Genomic DNA, 20,299 nt, shown 5'->3' with positions numbered 1-20,299 from the left:
GTGTGAATGCGTGGAATTGTCAAATAAAGGCAATCCAAATTCATCATATCTTTTACCATACGCTTAAAAGACCGGTTATTAGGTAATCTTAATTCATTAACTATCTTACCATATACTTAAAAGACCAGTTATTTGAATCAATACATTTTCTTTTTACGAAAGTGAACGAATATTTATTTATATTTCCTCGTACATGTATCCTTAGTGTTCGTTTGGTAACATTAACAAGCTTGCTTATAACATAAGCTTGTTTGAAAAAATTTGGTAAAAGACTTTTTTCGCTAGTTTATAGCTTTTTTTGAGAAGGTAAAAAGTTTAAGTAGCGTTTGAGCTTATAACTTATAGTTTTTCATTTTTTTTCCTCGCATTTTTAACCTTATTATTTTATATTTGTTGCTTCTTTAATCCTTTGTGGAACTCTACCCACCAATTGAAACTCAAAAGTGCATGTTAAACATAACCTCCTTCTTCTCGTACTAAGTGTTCAAGCATGATAACCTTTATGTAAAGTGAATGTGCATTCTACAAGAGCATTCACAACTCTCCACTTTGGTATTTATCTGCATTTTACGTGTAGACATCATTTACTTATATTTTTTTAATAAGAAATAAACAATCTATCAATTCAACACAACAACTCTTTAAAAAAAATTCTAAAAAGTATATTTTATTAAAAATTGACTGACATCCCAAAAGAAATAGGGTGCTTAATGTAACACTAATACGTCTAAAATAAGTACTCGCATTTACTTTGCCCTAATGAAAAGTGCTTAGTAAGTACCTATAGCTATTCATGTGGATGCTTGGTGCTTGCTTATCTCTTCCAACATAGTATTAGGAATTGCTAACATCACCTCAATATCAGTCCCTAACAAAGTTGTTATGAGACACCCATCAACTTAAAACAGAACACCCACAAGGAGTAAAGAAAATGGAAGGAGAAAAGTGAGGAAAAAAAAAAAGAAGAAGAAAAGAGATTGGATTGAATTACTTGGATTTTTTTTTTTTGTATTTTAATTTTTTTTTATATGTTTAAAATAAATATATTTAAAATTAAATAACCATGTATTCTTATGTTATTTTATATCTACCATAGTTAAATTTATTAAACACTTTAATTTTAATAGATTAATTTTTCAACTATAAACTATTAATCATCAACTATTTTATAAGATAATTTTTTAGCCATCAACTAGCTTGTAGCTTAATTTTACAAACAAGAGCCTTATTCTTCGCCTGCACACTTCAATATTTCTTCAATATTTCATCTTCTTTATTTCTTAATTTCTCATTTTGCATTTCACGACTTTCTAAAAGGTTGGCTATTCTAACTCATCTTGATAAATTTAAAGATCATAGAAAAATTGAAAATATTAAAATAGATGAAACACTGGGTTTGCCATGAATGTTTGTTGAGATAAATTGTTTTACTAGTAGAAACGGAAACTAAAGGGTGCGTTTAATTCGTAAAACAACAAGACCTAGACAAAATAGTACATGACAGAACAAGATAATACAACACATGACAAAACTGTACCGGAGAGATATGCGGTGATAATATTTTTATATTTCGAAAATAAAATGAGTATTTTCGTATTTTTAATAGTTTGTACTGTGGACAAAAAGTTGTCCTGTGATTTAATGACGAACAAAAAATCTTGTTTTTGTCCTGTCCCTTACTACTTAATTTGTCCAAGGCAAGAGATATTTTTGCAAAAACAAGGCAAGAGAAAGGTGACCCTGCACTGGCTATCACTATCAACTTCTGAGGCATTTAAAGAGTACCAAAAACTAAAGATAGTTCTCATCTCAAAATCTTAAATATATTTTTGTTCGGTCAAAAATGTTGCATACAGCATTACCTAAGGAAAACATATATAAGGAAATAGAATAAATATTATTCTGGAATAAATCTTTACAGTTACAGAAATTACTACCTCAATTGTGCTTTAAGTAAAAAGAAACTGAAATTTTTTCCCCTTTCCCCTTACTCGGAATCGGAATCAGAATCAGGGTCTCCATCCACAATGTCAGGAAAAGAATCATCATCATCATCATCACCATCTACTGAATTGCCATAATTTAGATCAAATGCAAATTGCTGAACCAACTTTGTGTCTGATGCCTGCACTGGACTTTTGCTTGGGGAAGCCAATTCCAAATTGTTGGCTTCATTATGAGGTATGGTGCTGTCTGAAACAATCCTGTCCGGCTCGATATCAGTAGATGTAGCTGCATCACCATGAATGTCAATGACCGCTGGATTGCTTGCCACGGAGACGGGTTCTTGAATGGGTTCTTGAATTTGCTTGACAGATTCTCCCAGATGATCTGACTTTAATATGGTTTCAGTCTCGACGGTTCTCATCTCAAAATCTGCATTTGTGGCAGTCTCAGATACCATGTCATTCCTTTCTTGGATGTCAGTGCTAGAAGGCAGGGATGTTGCCATTTGAGAAGACTCTTTGGTTTCTTTCATATTTTCCTTCCATAGCCCACCCATCTCATCATCACCATTTGCCAAATAGTTGGCAAACATATTATTAACACAGTTAGGAGGTTCTGTTTGAGGCAAACCAAATGGAGTAGTGTGGTTCCGGCTAACATATTCATCTCGGAAACTGAACTGAGCTTCATCATAAGTATCATTGTTTGGAGGGATATAATCTACCAACGGAAGTGCCCTAGGATGTATAAGCACTTCCAAGGCTAACATAGCATGGGCACAGAACTCGGCAAGCTTTGTTCCAGTTTGTTGTTTTCCTGCAATGACATAAATTTAATGTTGTAGGTATGAGCATGAGGAAGGTTTAAATGCTATTTTTTATTTGATAACTCTATATTCAATAATAAAACTGAAAATGACTGAAAAGTGGCAGTTTACATCGAGAGAAACTAATCAATTTATATTATTCAAAACACTCATGCTCAAATATTAAAATATCTTAGAGCTATCTACCACATCCCATCCATTTTTCCAAACCTCATAGTTTAACTTCATTGTGCAAACTCAATGTTTTGAAACCCCGACTGGTCAGTAAAGTCATGGTAACTGGTGAGGCCAACAACTGCGAGACAAATGCAACAGAAAGACTAGCATGTTTGGTAAAGGGTCAAGATACCTCTGACCACATCGTAGCAGCTTCTCTCTAAACATGAGGTAACACAGTGATTTTATGTATTTCAAAACAACGTGATATCGTATTTTTGTTGGTGGTAACTTGCAACATGAAAAGGTAAAAGCAAAATGCAGTTGCAAGATCTAATGTGGAGGCTTAATATAGGGCTATGGAAATGGGTAAACAATTGTATCATGAACCAAAATTTGGAAATGTTAATCATATTAAGCTATACTGTGAGAATAGATTTACATATCAACTCAAATTTAATCTTCCATAAGAGAGCCAAACATATAGAAAATTGAATTTCACTTTATCTACAAAAGTTCTTTTTCAAGCCAAATTGCTATCAAGTTTACCCGAGTGACCAGCTTGCAGATAGCCTTACAAACCCTCATTGGGATCCTTATAACCACATTATCAATAACAAAATAACAAGTCCAATGCATATGATTTGTATATACTTCAACTTGAGGGAAAGTTATGTAAGGATCACCAATTTAGGGACTGTATATTACTATATTTGCTGTTTAACATTAGGATTTTATTTGCATAAAATTATTTTCCAGTTTTCCTAACTTCTTGAACTTAAAGATTGTAACTCATGTTATATATACTCAATTGTGAAAATAAATAAAAATTATATACAAATAAATGTGTAATTATTGATTGCAAAAATAAAGCCCTTAAACAAGTGATACTTCCCAACAATCTCAACACCAATTGTGAACATTATTAAAACTCTATGCATCTTGTAACAATAATGATCAGATTTCAAATCATAGAAAACAATCAATACTCATAATGACTATCATGATCTCTTATTTACATGCATGAAATCCAATATTTAACTACTGCTAAAGTAAATCATCAAAAGGGACAGAAATATCAAGAAAAAAAGGTCATATTGATAATAGAAGTACCTCTTCGGAAAAGTTCAAGGCCTTGTGATAAATATGGGGGCCGTGACACAGAAAGAAAAGAAGCCAAAAGAGCACGCAATGCAGCAATTTGCAAATCTGCGGCAGTTGCAGCAGGATCCTTTTTCTGAAACCCATTTATTTCTTCATTAGATGAACCTTCTCTGAAAGATTCCATTGCAACGACTATCAAAAGACTATCGACTTTAGATCTCCACTGTTCTGATTTTAAAGCACCAGCCTGTAAAAAAATAATCAAACTATTATGCAGGCCATTCAAAATCAAGAACAAAATAATGATATCCACTATCAAGGGTCAGTTCGATAGTTTTTTTTTTATAAACGGCCAAAGTTATTAATTAGCTGTTAATATCAGTGTTTTTTCTCCTTTTTTATAAACGGCCAAAGTTAGTGATTAGTTGTTAATATTAGTGTTTTTTTCTCCTTCACCAAGACTTGAACCCTCTTCTTTTAACTCCTTAACCCCTTTAACCCTTAGATCAAACAAATTGAGATACCCAACCCCCCCCTAGGGTCAGTTCGATGTACCCTTAAAATTAAGCAGAATCCCATGGATGGATTTTTGGGAGAATTTCATCTTCAAACTAATCAGATAGATATTAGATAGTATGGGGATACCGAACTTATTACAGACGTAAAGAAAAAAGGGATTGCTAACAGCACTAGAATATTTGAGCAGTGTTAGTATATAAGAAAAGGGGAGCAAGGTCGGCAATCATTTACACTTGCATTAAGAAATTTAGGATGGCTATTGCGTTAGCTTCTTATGATGTTCTACGCTATTTGTTTCACTCATCTTTTACGTAAAAATATCAGTACAAAAAAGAGCAACCGACTGGCTTTTTTGTCACAATTATTCGGTCTTTTACTTAAATATTATTCCTCATCCTTTTCCATCCAACCCTATAATTAAAACAAAAACTATGAGAAAAATAGCCATTAAAGGAAGGAAAAGGTTTATGAAGGGAAAAAAATTAGTTATTTAAAACAAAAGATGCATACCACAGTAATAAGGGTCTCTAATGCCTCGAGTGCAGCTACCCTCAGAGAAATTGGAGCCATGGCACATTTCTTTGGAACTTCTACTCCTAAACCACCACTTGCATCATATTCCTGAAGAGAACCATTCGCACTGCTGTGCTTCCTTTTTTTATTATTTACCAGTAGCGGCGCTACAGTGGAGACATCTGTAGTAGAACCATTCAACATGCCTCCATTCTTCTTCTCTATGATACTCAAATCAGCAATAGCATTATTGGCAACTTCCTTTGACAGACATAAAGCCATTCCTGTTCAATATAATTAATCAGTAAAATTCATCATTTATGATTCAAATTAAATATATAGCTTAGTCAAACAGTTGGGAAGGGAAACAAACTAATTCAGGGCATCAAAAAAGTGGAACCGGCAGAGGAAATAACCACCAAAGCAGTCTGTGAATAAAGTTGTCGAAACAATCTATGGGGGAATATTAACTATAAATACTATTAGATGAAATTGGATGTAGGATGATGAGAGCATAGAAAAATATATGGAAATAAAATTAAAAAAATGCCAACAAGTGCCCTTAAGGCATTGTTTAAGAAATCAAAAGAGGTTGCATAGAAAATGATGTACTTTTTTGCCTTTGGGAAGTGTTTGACTTATATTTTCAATACAAATTTTCCTTTTATGGGTTCCTTAACCAATGCCCTTAGAGCCCCGTTCATTTATCTTCCCTTTCTCTAACTGTATATTTTCTTTTTCATCTAGATAGAAAATAAAAGTGAAACTGCAAAAGGATTCTAGGTAAATACATCTCCTTTTAAGGGTGTTTTGGGTTTTCAAGAGTCCCTCCCCTGGTGCAGGCAATAGCGCCGCTATTTGGCGGTGATTGGGGCCGCCAAAGGACACTTCTTTAATACACAATGCTATGGCTAGAGAATAGCGGGCAGCCGCTGCTCCGCCGCTATTGGTTAACTATGAGCACAAAGGAACTTCGATAAGAGATTTCACATACCAACACCCATGGATATGAGCAGAGTCTTTGCAATTGAATAGATCTTAATCCTTAACTCTGGCAGCACACATGTCTTGAAGTACCTTGTAATGAAACGTACAATAGAGGCAGCGTGTGGTAATAGTTGACTGCAATACAAATATGGGCAATGAGTAGAGTTCTGTATTCTTTCAAGAAATAAATACACAAACATATATCAGAGGAAACATGGAAATCGTGAATGGGAGCAGGATTGAAACACCATAAGAGTACAAGGTAAGCTATTAGATGATAGGACAAATGTTAGAAATTGGAAAACAGCAGATTTTCAAATTTCGCTACGCTACAAGACTATAGTACTGCTATTTGACAACACTTTGTACTAAATAGTGTTTCACAGAACAATATTGATTTTTTCAAATTCCACTACGCCATAGTATTGTTATAGGCGCTATTTGACATCACAAGATAGTACACATAAGATTCATTTATATTTATAACAGGAATCAGAAATAATTGTCATTAAAGTAAAAGACAAAACACACTCATTTACAACATCAAGGATCCTATCCTATAACTTCACAATTAATTTTACAAATCCCCATTTGCCATTTCCTTTTCTTTCATTTAAACTTTTATTTTTTGAAAGGAAGGGATATGTATATCACATCACGCAGGCATACCTGCTTGTTGCCTTTATAATAGCTGTAAGCAATTCCAGACTACACATATGCAAAACTGGAAGTTCTGAACAAACATTCTCTTGCTGTCTGGCGGTCATGAATGGCAATGACATTTCTGGCAAAGAGCCATTTACCATCAGAATTCTCTCGGCAAGGACCAATAATAGGCGCACAGGTACATTAACCTAACAATTAAATCACATTACTTTTCATGATTCTTCTACCAAATTAAGAGGAATTCACAGAACTCACTGAATTAACATGTGTGGGATAAATTAAGTAGTACCTTAACTGGATATGTATTTGTGAGCATCATACAACAACCAGACATAAGTATTGAGACATTAACTGTTTGTGATTGTTTAGATCTCTTTGTTATGTTGTTACTAGCTTCTTCAGTTGAAACACAGCCTCCTAAAGGTGGTGGAGGTTGTTTCCCAGGCTGACTTAACAATCCGTTGAACTCCTTTCGAATGGTTTCTGCAATGCATTGGAAAGAGATGGTCACGACCTACTTTTCAAGAATTGATTTTATGAACTACATAACACCGACATCTACCTACCATCTTCTAGACCTTGAAATGTCAAATTTAATTGATCATTTATTGTAATCAAAATTTTCTGCATTGTCAGTGACCAGCTTTCTTCATCTCCTTTTGATTTTGGAAGTAATGCAAGGCAATGTACAAGTTTCTGGATGTACAAGAGCAAATCAGATGAAAGAACACATCAGAATGAGACTATGAACATATTTATTTGTATTTATCAGAGAACATTTCCATCCAAAACTGAGAATCTAATGTTAAGGATGAGACACCCTTCTAAACAAGAGGAAAAGAAGCTCCTTAACGAGTGCTCATAACATATTGGATTTCAACTAATGTAACTCACTAAAAACAATCAAATGCTGAAACCAACATTAAAAGCCAAAAGCTTATACTCCCCAAATAATTTTCATTAACTTCAAGTTCTTTCTGTTTTTGTGAAAAACATCACAGAACAAATATAATTTGTAACAAGAATTTAGTGTTAACAAATTACAGAACAAATTAACACATTATTTTCAACTTTGTACTAATATATGATTATCTCTCGTTGGGTCCAGCCAAAGACCCTTTTTGTCCCCCTCCATCCACTCTTGTGCCAACATGGCAATAATCCAAACATACCCTAAAAGAAGCTCTTAAGACTTTGATAATCACATTACCTTCATCATATCATCACTGCAGCCTCCAGACACAAGTTTAACAGCAATAGCAGATTCAACCTGCATAAATTCAAAGCACTCATCAAACCATGAATACAGAAACAACAAAACTTTTTCCATTAAAAAAAAAGAAACAACAAAACTTTTATGCTTTCCTGCACATTTTCCTCATAAAAGCAACAGGAAAAACTGGTACATATTACATGGAACCACACCATGCCCTTGTTTTTTAATCATGCAGGTCATAGGGAAGCATTAAAGAGTCTTAGACTTTGAAATTTGAATAAGAAAACTGTATCAACAATACAAGTTTCATATGCAGATACAAACGGCAAAAATATCAATGTCTCAAAAATATGCAAATATAACACATCACTATTCACTTGTATGTTGTATGATTCTTTTAAGTTTTAAGTAAACGGTAACCACAAAGAGCTCTCCAAGTTCTGCTTGTTCACCTAACAGAAATCATGCTTTAAATTAGCCTAGGGTGTTCATTATTGCCCCAAGTAATGCAGAGTCTGTATAGTTTCGATTGGAAGGTGCTGCAATGTCATTGTCAATCCTGCAATTACTACAACTCCTGATAGTCCAGAAGTTTATTTCTATCTTCAAAATTGATTACTCTATTATATATAGAACTGCTTTTATTCAATGCGGGTGATGGCAATCAGCTCAGTTTTGTAGATGTCATTTGTGTGGTGAATGTTGCTTCCTTAGAGGCATTTCCTCAACCTAACAGCATCTCTTATTTTGTAACATTCACCCATTGAGGAATGCTCAACCTCTAGGAACGAGATGCTGTTGCAAAATTTCAACTGAAGTTCTAGTTCTGGTTAAATAAGTATTAAAGGAAGTTGTGGACTTCATACAAGAAACAAATTTCTAATTATATATACATGAATTTAGCATGTAACAAATCTTGCAACAAGGGAAAGAGAAGCTTACACTATCATAATGACGCTGAATAGAAAATGGGAATGAAGTTATCAAGGTACATATCACATGGACTGCAGCTTCCTGCATTCGCCACAATTTGAATAATGAATAAATAGCAGGTATATGACAAATGACAAAGAGAGTGGGGTCTATTATCAAAGAAAGAAGAGCATGCAAAGAATACAAAATAATCCTATATTCAAAGATTTGTCTGCACTCAGCAAGCATGGGCTAAATAATAAACTTTTTATCCTTCACTTCTGCTAAGTTTAGCATCATTTGTGCTAAGTTCAGAACAATATATTTTTGTCACTTGGCATATGCCAATGCATGGTCGGAGAGAGTATAAGAAACGGGGATTTGCAGTGGATTAACACGAATGCAGCAATGAAGAATACTTCCATATGAATTGGCTGCATACTTACAATAGTTTGTGTATACTTCCTATTATATTATCTAAGCATTATGTGATGAAGCAATTATTCTATCTATGATCTATAAACATGTTTTACATCAATGTTTAAATGCAATTCTAAGCACAACATAACGCAACCTCAAAACATGAATTCCTCTTTCAACTATTTTACAGGAATTTGGAGTTTATTGCTTTTGCTTTTAACATAAGAAAAAATATGTATCCACTAAAAATATCTATATCTGCCTCCATTGATTGCATGATGAAAGCTTTCTCATTGTCTATGTTGAGTAGAAGTTGAAAATTCAATAACCTTCAAATTAATCACTTACCCATATTGCCTCTGAGTTGTCATCATTTAACATCCTTATAACAGGCTGAACAACTTTCACAGCGGAAGCAGACCCATCTTTCTTGAACTTTGGAAATCCACTTAACCTAATATTTATAAAAGAATTTTAATACAGGTATCTTTTGGTCAAAACACTGAGAGAAAACATTCAACAAAATAAGTATTGGACTTATTCTAACTTTAAGACTAAATGTATCGCTATAGTAATGTTTTTTCAAAACAGATCCTATGATAGTTCGGAAATTTAGCTTGCAATAAAGAAGGTCGAATGTCAAATTTAAGCAACATAGTTAATAAGATACATTATAGACCTACTTTCAAGATCATCAAATATGCTTTGACAGGTGACCTCATCTTATTGTGCACAATGCATACGCACGTGCAGACAAGGACACGGAGAGTGGGAGAGAAATAGATCTAGGAAGGGATTCAATCAATAAGTACCAAACCAAACATGAGAACAATGCAGTGTATACTCCAATAATAATTAATTGAATCAATAAACAGGACATTCTTTTAGTAAGAAAAGAAATATCTAACCTTGCAAGTAGATCAGATATGGAAGCACATGCAGCCACCTTCACTAAGTGAGAATCTTCCTGTGACTGTTTTATATAAAGATCATGGAACATGTCAAGATTGTGTACGGTAAATATTTCATTTCAGAAAATTGCAAATTGATTTTTAGAGATCCAAAGAACTAAGGGACATCCGTGTTTAAATGATTCGTCTAGGCATTCCAAAAAACATAAATATGACGCATACAATATCCATTAGATAAATAGAGATAAAGACGGTCAATTTCTGTAGTATCGAATTTGGCTTCTGCGATAAAGGTTTGCATGATAATGTACCAAATTTAGATCAACAAGGTGATATTACTCATCTCAAAATTTATCTACAACCCAAAGCGTGTGATAAATGTGCACTAAGCAACATTTGAGATATTCCCAAAAGGAAAAATACAAGAGAGCTAGCAAGATATTATAAACAGCCATGTAAAAAGGAAGAAAAAAAAATTGATTACCTGCAGAGAACTAAGCAACTTCTGGAACCACATAAGGTAAGATTCTATGAAACGATCAGAACTGCACTCTTCACAAGTAACCCCTAGCAAAGATATTCCTGCCCAACGTTTATCAGGCTGAAAACAGGAAAATGCAGCCATGTTAATTAAGTCAACTTAGTGAAAAAACTTCATTTTGATAAATAACTTAATTACGCACTTACACTATAAGCACTTATCATATAAGTGCTTATAAGTTATTTCTATAACAACAAATAAAATGAAGTACAACTGTTTTCATATAAACTATAAGCTATTTTCATATAAACTATAAGCTATTTTCATAAGTTGTCGAACTAAGCTGAAACAAACATATCATAAGCAATTTCCATATGTTCTCCTAAATAGTCTCCGAGTACTTATGACAGTATACACTCGTACTTATGACAGTATATAGGACCCGTAAGGTTTGACTTATTTGAACTTATCTACTCTCATAAGTTTTGTGAGACTGTTTGTAGGAACTTATGAAAACAGCTTATGACAATTTTCATAAGTTTTTATCAACTTATTTTCATAAATTCTCTAGTATAATTCATGAAAACACCTCGTACCACTAGCATATATAAAAATAATTCATCTTTATTTTATCTTTTGCTATAAAACTAGCTTACATAAGCTTATACATAAGTGCTTATCATAATAAGTGTTTGTGCTAATCCAAACATACCCATAAACATAAACAAAAGACTCAAACAGTCAAACAAGCAATGTCTACTATTCCAAGCAAAAGTAATGAATACCCAGAAAGCATAATAACGAAAAGTAACAAAATTTACCGAATGGTTAGAAACAAGAAGCAAAACACGGTCGACCCATGAAGTAACAGAAGATTTCCAAGCTTTAATTGCTTTAGGGTCCATAGATTCTGTAACTGACTCAGATAAAAGAGAGTGTGTTTTGATCAAAGAAACAACCTTTGAGAGTTGAGAAGGGTTGGAAAAAGGATGGTTTTGGTTAGGGAGATAATCTGTAATGAGAGTAGTGAGTAAACGTGGTTTGAATGCAACATCGTACATGTCTCGAAATTGGTCAAAGGTTGTCATTGTAAACACACCAATGATTGTTCCAAGTTCCAACCTTTAGAGTGTGCTTTTTCTTTGCTGCAATGCAAGGTTAGGGAAGATACAAATACAAATACAATGGGCTGTAATTTTACGGGTCAGAAAATATGGGCTTTGAAGAATCGCTCAATATCAGCCGTCAGATGCATCTTACACACCAAATTACGCCACGTGTCGATGTTTTTCTATAGAGAAAAAGGGGGAAAAGAAATTATTAGGTATTCATCTTTTTCTTCTTCTTCTTCTTCGAACTACACTATCACTGTAGAAAAGACTCTTTTTCAACAATTGAATCCAATTTACGATGACAGGTATTCTCAAATTTCAATCTTCAACTCTCTAATTGCAATTTATTGTCTTCTTTTTTGTTCACATTCAACTCAATTCCCATTGAAACGACACCGTTTTGTTAACCCTTTTTTGATTTGGTTATTATAATCAGACTACGCGCAAGAACAAGAAATGGAGATTGAAGCATTAGAAGCTATACTTATGGATGAATTCAAAGGTATAATTATGTTAGTTAATTTATGCTATTTAATTTTCATAAAAAAAAAACTATTTTTATTGAGAAAATTGATTTATTTTACTTGTAGAAATACACTCTGGTGAAAGTGGTTTAAGCACTTCCAATAGGTGCTTCCAGATTAAAATCACTGCACAGGTAAATTTTTGTTACTTCAATTTTATTAGAAGTTTTTGGGTTAAATATGCTGCCCTTATTGGATAAACAACTTATTTGGAACTTATAACACAAACAGTTGTCATGATAAGCGCTTATATATAAGCTTACATAAACTATGGACCCATTTGGATTGACTTATTTTTGAGCTTATGAAAAATAACTTATGCAAATAAATAAGCTTTTATGTGAATTCATAAGTTTTTGCTAATGAAAATTGTTTCTTCATAAGTTGTTTTTTCATAAACTACCTTGATAGGTTTATGAATAATATATAAAAGCTTATTTATTTGCATGAGCTGGTTTACATAATTCAAAAATAAGGCAATCCAAACGGGCCTTATTTCTATAGCAGAAGATAAAATATAAAATTAAATTGGCTTTTCATATGCTATAAGTTGCGTTCATAAGCTATAAGCTATATTTGAGAGCTTGTGAAGATAAGATGAAAAATGCTTATGAAAATTGTCATAAGCTGTTTTCATAAGTTCTCCTAAATAGTGTCACAAAACTTATGTCAGTAGATATACTCAAATAAACCAATCCAAACTGGTGCTACATTTTTTTAGTCGATGTATCCACTTTTTTTTTTGATAAAAAAGAAGGCCTGAGCCCGAAAAAAGAAGATTACACCGAAATTAAGCGAGGGGTTGCGATCCCTAAAACATCCGCTACTAACAAATGCCTAATGTCATTAGGACAAATATCAAAGAAAACACATCCAAAATCAATAGAACACCCTCGATTAGCTAGAGCATCTGCACACTGATTAGCTTCTCGGTATGAATGTTTCACCGACACCTCCCAATCCAAAGCTAAGAGTCTTCGAACCTTCTCAACAAGGGACCTCCCATTCATACTACCACAACCATTTGTTGTGATGGCTTGAACAACTACCATAGAATCCACATTCAATTCCACATGTGAAAAATTAAATCTTCTAATATAAGTGAGCCCTTCAAAAACTCCCCACAACTCCGCTAAATACGCACTACCAAAGCCAACAAATTTAGCAAATCCACCCAACCATTCACCATCACTCCCTCTAATAATTCCACCACATCCAATCGAGCCATCTTCACTATGAGCCCCATCCGTATTCAATCTAACCCATCCCACCGGCGGAGGTTTCCAAGTAATTAATTTCTCTACTTTCCTACTCTCCTTGCCAATATGCAGCACACGATCTGCTACTACATAGCTACGCACAGCATTCATAACAACCATGGCTGGAGCTGTTGGCCTAATAAAATTTACTTCATGCTTTTCCTTATTCCTCCATGACCAAGCAAAATGACAGGAAATCGCCCATATGCTCTTGCACTCCACATCAAACTGCTCTCTAACATCAACATTAAGATTAAACTCTATCCATTGTTGTGTATTTCCAGTAAAGAAATTCCTTCTCATATTAGAGTGAACCAAATTTAACCACAACGGCATAACAACAATCCCGCATGACATGTAAAATTGTCTCTACTTGATCGCCACAAAAATCACACATAGCAGATCCTATTCTTTTGATAATTTGTCAAAATTCTTTCATGGGACATCAACCAGACAAACACACGCACACGCTCCTGTACCTTAATCTTCCAAATATGGTTCCAATTTGCAGCACCATTACTGTCATCAAACCTGTATAACGGGTGGTACATAGCACAGTTTGAGAAATTTCCTGCTGTATCCTCCATGCAGTACGCAGAATCCGCTCCTGCACTCTCTTCCGGAGGTGGAATAGCAGCAATCATGTGCAAAAGACTCACAGCTCACTGGAAGACAAGCAGCAAGCACCTCCAGCTGCCACCTCCCTTCATCATCAACCAATTGCGTCACATCACTTTAAGATCTCGCAAACTGTCTGGAATGTTCAAGTTCAGATCAGCAACTCGCAAACCTTCTTCAATCCAAACCTGAGAATACCAATAGCAGTCCACACTTTTACCATCTCTAATTGTCCAGAAGCATAACTCATCAAGTTTAGGCCAAAGCTTCACAATCGACTTCCACAAATGTGAATCCAATGTCTTGGCAACCACATTATTATTAGTACTACCTCTTCTATATTTTCCCCACATAACATTACACCAAAACTCTTGTGAACCTGTCTGTAGCTTCCTCCCTAACTTCAAAATACAAGCCTTATTCATCACAGTCAATCTTCTTAAACCCAAACCTCCACAATCTTTCGGCTTAGTCATTATATCCCAACCTATAGCATGATATTTCCTGCTATGTTCAGTATCTCCCCAAATAAAACGGCGTTGCATCTTTTGAATTTCATCGACACAAGCTTTAGGAATGATACTCGTCATCATTGGATAGATAGGAATAGCTTCCAACACACTTTTAGCCAAAGTCACCCTACCCTCCACTTTTTAGTGTTTATGATTTACAAAATTGCATGCTTTTATTTTATGTTTATATTTTCTTTAATCAAATTTGAATTGTTGATTTGTGGAAAAATACAATGGTATCCTTTGATATGTGTAAAATGTAGCTGACCTTGCATAACCAAAGAAAACTGAGTTAAATTATGTTATGCTTCTTCACTTACAAAAAAGGTTCTTAATATAAAGTTGTAGATGATTATGGAGAAGTTGAATGGGACAGCTTTCATTAAAGTTGAGATGCACATGCTAGTTTCAAGTTTGAACTAATGCGAAAAGTCGCGATTCTTTTAATATCTATCCAAACTGGCTTTATGTCATGGATAATCACAACGGTTGATCGTTTGCAGCTTTTTTACTATGAAATCAATCCGTGTTTGAGTTATATTGATGCTATTTATATGTTTTGATTACTCGAGCACATTTACCTCTGTTCATTATTTAAAAATTAAAATAAAAACATTTTCCTGTTGTATGTAGTGATTGAATTTCCCTGAAATTATTTGTTATATTATTGTCTTTTTCCGGCTAAAGTAACTTGTTGTACACATTTTACTAGAGTTCAATGCTAGTGGATATTGAAGTTGGGTTCATTTTCATTGCTTAGGAAACTGAGAAATCTTCCACTTCGACATAAATTAAAAAAAACTGACCTGATATTTGTCTGTGTTATGCAATTGTACAGGAGGAAGACGAAGATGGGTCAAGTACTAATCCAGGTTTCTTCCTCTTTGATATATTATTTTCTTTTCCATCCTGTCTTTCAGTTTTATTGAATTTTTTTTATTTTATAATATCTTTTCATTTTCTTCCTAAGATAATGGCTTTACTTTTGGAGCTCATTTACTATTTTTTTCTTACACAAAATCCTCTGATGTGTAATATACAAAAGACGTGGTTTACATTTTTGTTGCAGCTCAACTGGCTTTGATCTTCGCGCACACAGAAAATTATCCCGATGAACCTCCACTTTTGAATGTGAGCAGGTCAGTATTTATTGTTTGTCTGTCCAGTTTATGTCAAGTTCAGTAAATAGGCTTTTGTTTCATTTATTGCATACTAATATTAAGGCGATTTTCTTATATTTCACTATACTAAACAGTTTGCGAGGAATTGGGTCTGAAGATTTAAGGATTTTGAAAGACAAACTTCAACAAGAGGTTGGCTTTAAACATATGCAGTTCTCTGTTTATTGCTTGAGCTGAACAGACTTCTTAATGGCCATTCTGAATACAATACTTGCACTGGTTGTCATTCAAATTGAAAGAATTCTTAATGGCCATTTTGAATACAATGTTTCTACCTTTGTGTATATGCATTTGCATTTTCATGCTGCACAATGGCTGATGGGTATGGAACTCAAGGTTTGTTGTGCATACTTGTCAGGTTATGGAAATTTTGATGCAAAACTTGTGTTCCACAGGCATCTGAAAATCTTGGCATGGCTATGATCTACACACTTGTTAACTCAGCTAAAGAGTGGTTGACTGAGCGGTTTACTGAAGACTCAGATGGTGATGCTGAAGCAGAAGAGGCAGCCAAAGAAGATGTAAGATGTCTACTATGCATGATGATATTTTTTTATGTCTTTTCTCGTTAGTCAAATGCTTTCTGAATTTCAAGTATATAGTAATTGTTCTTTCAAGATTTCTGAGCATTACTTAGGTAGCCATGAAGCATGGACAAGTGAACATGATAAAACTATTGGAATCAGATAATAATCGATATGTATATGCATATGCATATTTATGACTAAAGAGTATAGAGCTTTTTTTTCGCCTTCTTTTAAATAAATCTTCTGAAGTTTCATATACATGTTAGAAGGATTAAGGGTGATTGATATGGCAGGATACTTAAGCCGATATGCCTTGACTAGTTAAATTCCTAGGAAGATGACGAGCTGCACTATTGCGCCCTTATTAAACGTCATATCCAAGATCACTGATACTGAATTTTACATCATCTCTACGATAGTTGCACCTTGGCTGTATCTAGATTTTATGCTTTGGTCAATGGAAGTAATCATTTTAGGTCAGATATTTGCATACCCGTGTTCAATACAACTTTGTTTTTAAGACAGTGCTGACTGCTACCATTATCCTTTAACAGAAAGTTCATCAGTAGTAATGGGAAAAATATCCTATCCAATCACATTGTTTTTCTTACTTGATCCTCCAATAATTTTGGTTCTAAATTTAAATCTGATCCGGTCTAAAACACTACTAGTATTTGGATTAGTTTTATTTTTTATTTTTTTGACATGCTTAATAAATAACAAAATATACAATAAACTTTAAAATCAGTTTAAAACCTCAGTCATTTCATCCCATAATTAAATTTTACAAACTTACAGTAATATATTTCATTACAGATATTTCAAACATAGTGAACAAGAACACTAATATGGTCAAAATATCTATTACTTTTGTTATAAATTTTTATTATGAAGGAAAAAACAATTTGAAGTGGTTATTTTCGACTCTTAAATAATCAATGTGTTTACTATTCTACACAGTATTTTGGGGTGTCGTAATTCACTAATTCTTACAAAAATTATCCCGTTGATTGCACATGGTAGATGAGCGTCTTGATACACCATTATTATATGCTACTTCTCTGTTTTAGTATGTTTCAAAGTATAATTCTGTAGTTCGTGATAGTCGTGTTAGTAAAAGTGGTAGCAGTGGTTTGTTTGTGTCTTATGTTATTCTTACCTGGACTCTATTTAAAATGAAGATATGTCTGTAATATATTCTTTTTAAGATTTTCCCATTTGCTTCTGAAAGATTATATTGAAAAACTGCCTGACAAATTTTTATCTTTTGACATTCTTAGATAGTGATACCTCATGGAGAACCAGTTACTGTCGAAACTTTTTTGGCATGGCGGGAAAGGTTTGAAGCTGAACTTGCACTTGAGCGAGCCAAGTAAGCCCCTTATAGTAACTCTTGTTGTATGACGCGCATTTCTAAATCTCTTTATTTCTACAATTTTATAATACAAAGGTTTTTTGTAGCCTAGTTAATCTACTGCAAGTGTGACATCTAATTATCAGTAGGGCTAGGGGTTTTAAGTTCTTACGTATGTCAGGGAGAAGTGAAAAGAAAATGGGTCGGAGTTTGTATTATTTATTACAAATAATAGAACAGAGATGTATATTTAAAAGGATTACAATGTCCATTCCAAATCTTATATTTTGATCAAGTAATTGAAAGTTTATAGCCTGCAGTAACAACTTTCCTTCTGACGCCGAAACAATTTGTCCCGATTGCAGGTTAATGCCAGAGTCTGTGCTTGCTACTCCGAAGGAAAAGAAACTCAGTGGTAGACAGTGGTTTGAAAGTGGAAGGATGGTACTTTTCTGTCACCTTGATGCCTTAAATTGACCTTTTCTATGTTTCAAATTTCAAGTATATAATCTGCTACTTTTGACAAAAATATGCATTGAATTAATTTATAGTTGATAGAAAATTTCCTCGGTGCCTCCAAAAGGAGACATTTAAAATTGAGATTATTATTCGGAAAGACCTCTCACCTGTGAGCTATAAAATTTTCTCAATTAGCACAATAACCATTAGTTAACATGATTATTACAATATAACATTAACTAGTAGTAGTTAACGCGTTCTGGTCCTGGCTTTTGAACTTGTTATGATCTTTCTCACTTAAAACTCTTCATAACTTAATTAACCAAACTTTAGATTAGTGTTTCCTCTTCTACTAATACCTTTCAACAGTTCTCCCTTAAATTTTAAGGACATAGCAATTATACAAGCTAACCAACCTTGTTTGAAAATGGTTGTCATTGTTTTGTATAATTAATAGATCTGATTTTTGTTCTCTCACAGAAAGGTGCAGCTATTGTCACCGAGGAATTGGATGAGGATGACGAGGAAGATATTGACTTTGATGATGATGAGGATTTCGAAGGTCTCTTATGCTCTCTATCTCTATCCCTAATTTATATGCTATTTTGTCTAGAAAGTTTATGCATACTGATAACAGACATGTTTTATCTGTTTCTTAGCAGATGATGAAGATGATATGCTTGAGCATTATCTCGCTGAAAAATCTGATTCATCCACACATTCTTCCTTGCGAGCGAGTTAAAATCTGATTCATCCACACATGTTTTATCAGTTTTGTTTTATGTTCTTAAATATTGGTTTTAAAAATTATGATTATTTAAAATTAAATTATCATCTTCATATTTTGCAGGATATATTATGTTGTTTTGTTATAGTTTTGCATCATTTTATAAGCATGAGGAAACATGTCCTCTTGATGCTTGTAGCAAAAGTAAAAGTGTCATGTGGTAATAATTCATAGATTTTGGGTGGTACATTTGAATATGTTGGCATAATTTGGTCAAGTATTGTTTACGTTTCGTCATTTTTCATATGCTTAAACTCTTGGCATAATGGAACAAGTTGATTTTAGAATTAATTCTAAATCAATATATACATGGAGATGGGGAAGTTAATGGCGCAAGGGACACAGGGAATAGACTGAAGTGGATGGTCATGGTGTGGGTGCATTGAATTAAAAATAGTGGTTTTGCAGTAAAAAATAAAGTGACTTTGATGGTTTTTTAGTTTAGGGGTAATTTGATACTTTCTAAAATAATCATTATTTCTTTCTTCTCTATCTCTTCTTTCTTTCTCTTATACTGAACAATATAACAAATTTTCTCACGTATTTCTCTTTTCTCACATTCTCTTTCACCTAATTCTCTCTTCTCATTTTCTCTCCACAACCAAACACACCCTTAGTTAAAACAATAATAATAAATAATACATAATTATATATATTTTTAGAGGAGAGTTTCACTCTATTCACAAGATTCTCGATCGTTGAGGACCCGTCGACAAATATTATATATATTTGTCAATATTGAAATTGAGTTATAGTATTAGTTTAACTTAAACAAGGGATTTTTCCATTAAACTGGTGACATGTTAAGCTTTGAGTTTAAAACTATAACGTCGTGGTATATTTTAGTTTGTCAAATGGTATCGGTCATTCATTGTTAACTTTGTATTCAGGTTTTTTGGTCTTAAAATAATATAAGATATGGTATTGTTATGATTTTTTATAATTACTTTTACCTGGCTAACTAAATGAATATTTTTAATTATAAGCAAGTAGGACTGAGCAAAAAATCTTTCATCCTCCCGAAACATATTATTCAGGTTTTTTGGTCTTAAAATAAACAAAAATATATTGTATGAAAGCACAAAAATATATTATCTTAAACATGAAACACGTTTACCAACCATGAAAGTACAATAAAACACTAAACAAAAAGTATTGAGCACTAAACAGAAAACATAAAGTATGGAGCACTAAACAATGTTAAATGTAGTTATAAACTATGAAACTATAAAAAATAAAATACAAATCTCGAATAAATTACTAAAGTTGATTTAAAAAATAGTTTATATTAAAATTTATAATAAAAAC

At 33.4% G+C, this 20,299-nt stretch overlaps 2 protein-coding genes across 3 annotated transcripts; one reads left to right on the top strand and one right to left on the bottom strand.

The window, feature by feature from the left end:
- Positions 1 to 1,801: 1,801 nt before the first annotated feature.
- On the bottom strand, positions 1,802 to 11,913 carry LOC123883776 (proline-, glutamic acid- and leucine-rich protein 1). The gene is made up of 13 exons (XM_045932672.1): positions 11,480 to 11,913; positions 10,662 to 10,778; positions 10,175 to 10,239; positions 9,615 to 9,720; positions 8,877 to 8,948; positions 7,929 to 7,988; positions 7,285 to 7,414; positions 7,008 to 7,201; positions 6,722 to 6,906; positions 6,060 to 6,187; positions 5,063 to 5,349; positions 4,043 to 4,280; positions 1,802 to 2,763 (listed from the first exon to the last, which is right to left on the bottom strand). Exons 1-13 carry the CDS (start codon positions 11,744 to 11,746, stop codon positions 1,988 to 1,990), a joined length of 2,625 nt encoding a protein of 874 aa, XP_045788628.1. The 5' UTR covers positions 11,747 to 11,913; the 3' UTR covers positions 1,802 to 1,987.
- Positions 11,914 to 11,985: 72 nt separating this feature from the next.
- LOC123883777 (RWD domain-containing protein 1) lies at positions 11,986 to 19,178 on the top strand. Of its 2 annotated transcripts, none has more exons than XM_045932674.1 (11): positions 11,986 to 12,075; positions 12,207 to 12,272; positions 12,361 to 12,428; positions 15,522 to 15,555; positions 15,753 to 15,822; positions 15,939 to 15,996; positions 16,260 to 16,385; positions 17,672 to 17,763; positions 18,111 to 18,189; positions 18,685 to 18,766; positions 18,867 to 19,178. In XM_045932674.1, the coding sequence occupies exons 1-11, from the start codon at positions 12,069 to 12,071 to the stop codon at positions 18,944 to 18,946; spliced, it is 762 nt and encodes a 253-aa protein (XP_045788630.1). In that variant the 5' UTR covers positions 11,986 to 12,068; the 3' UTR covers positions 18,947 to 19,178. The 2 variants fall into 2 exon arrangements, with proteins under 2 accessions (XP_045788630.1, XP_045788629.1); XM_045932673.1 differs by having other exon boundaries at positions 11,994 to 12,075; positions 18,864 to 19,178.
- The last annotated feature ends 1,121 nt before the right edge of the window (positions 19,179 to 20,299 follow it).

The sequence above is a fragment of the Trifolium pratense genome, linkage group LG5 (genome assembly GCF_020283565.1).
Source record: "Trifolium pratense cultivar HEN17-A07 linkage group LG5, ARS_RC_1.1, whole genome shotgun sequence".
Taxonomy (NCBI): domain Eukaryota; kingdom Viridiplantae; phylum Streptophyta; class Magnoliopsida; order Fabales; family Fabaceae; genus Trifolium; species Trifolium pratense.
The sequence above is the reverse complement of the archived record's forward strand: the minus strand, read 5'-3'. Positions and strand labels throughout refer to the sequence as shown.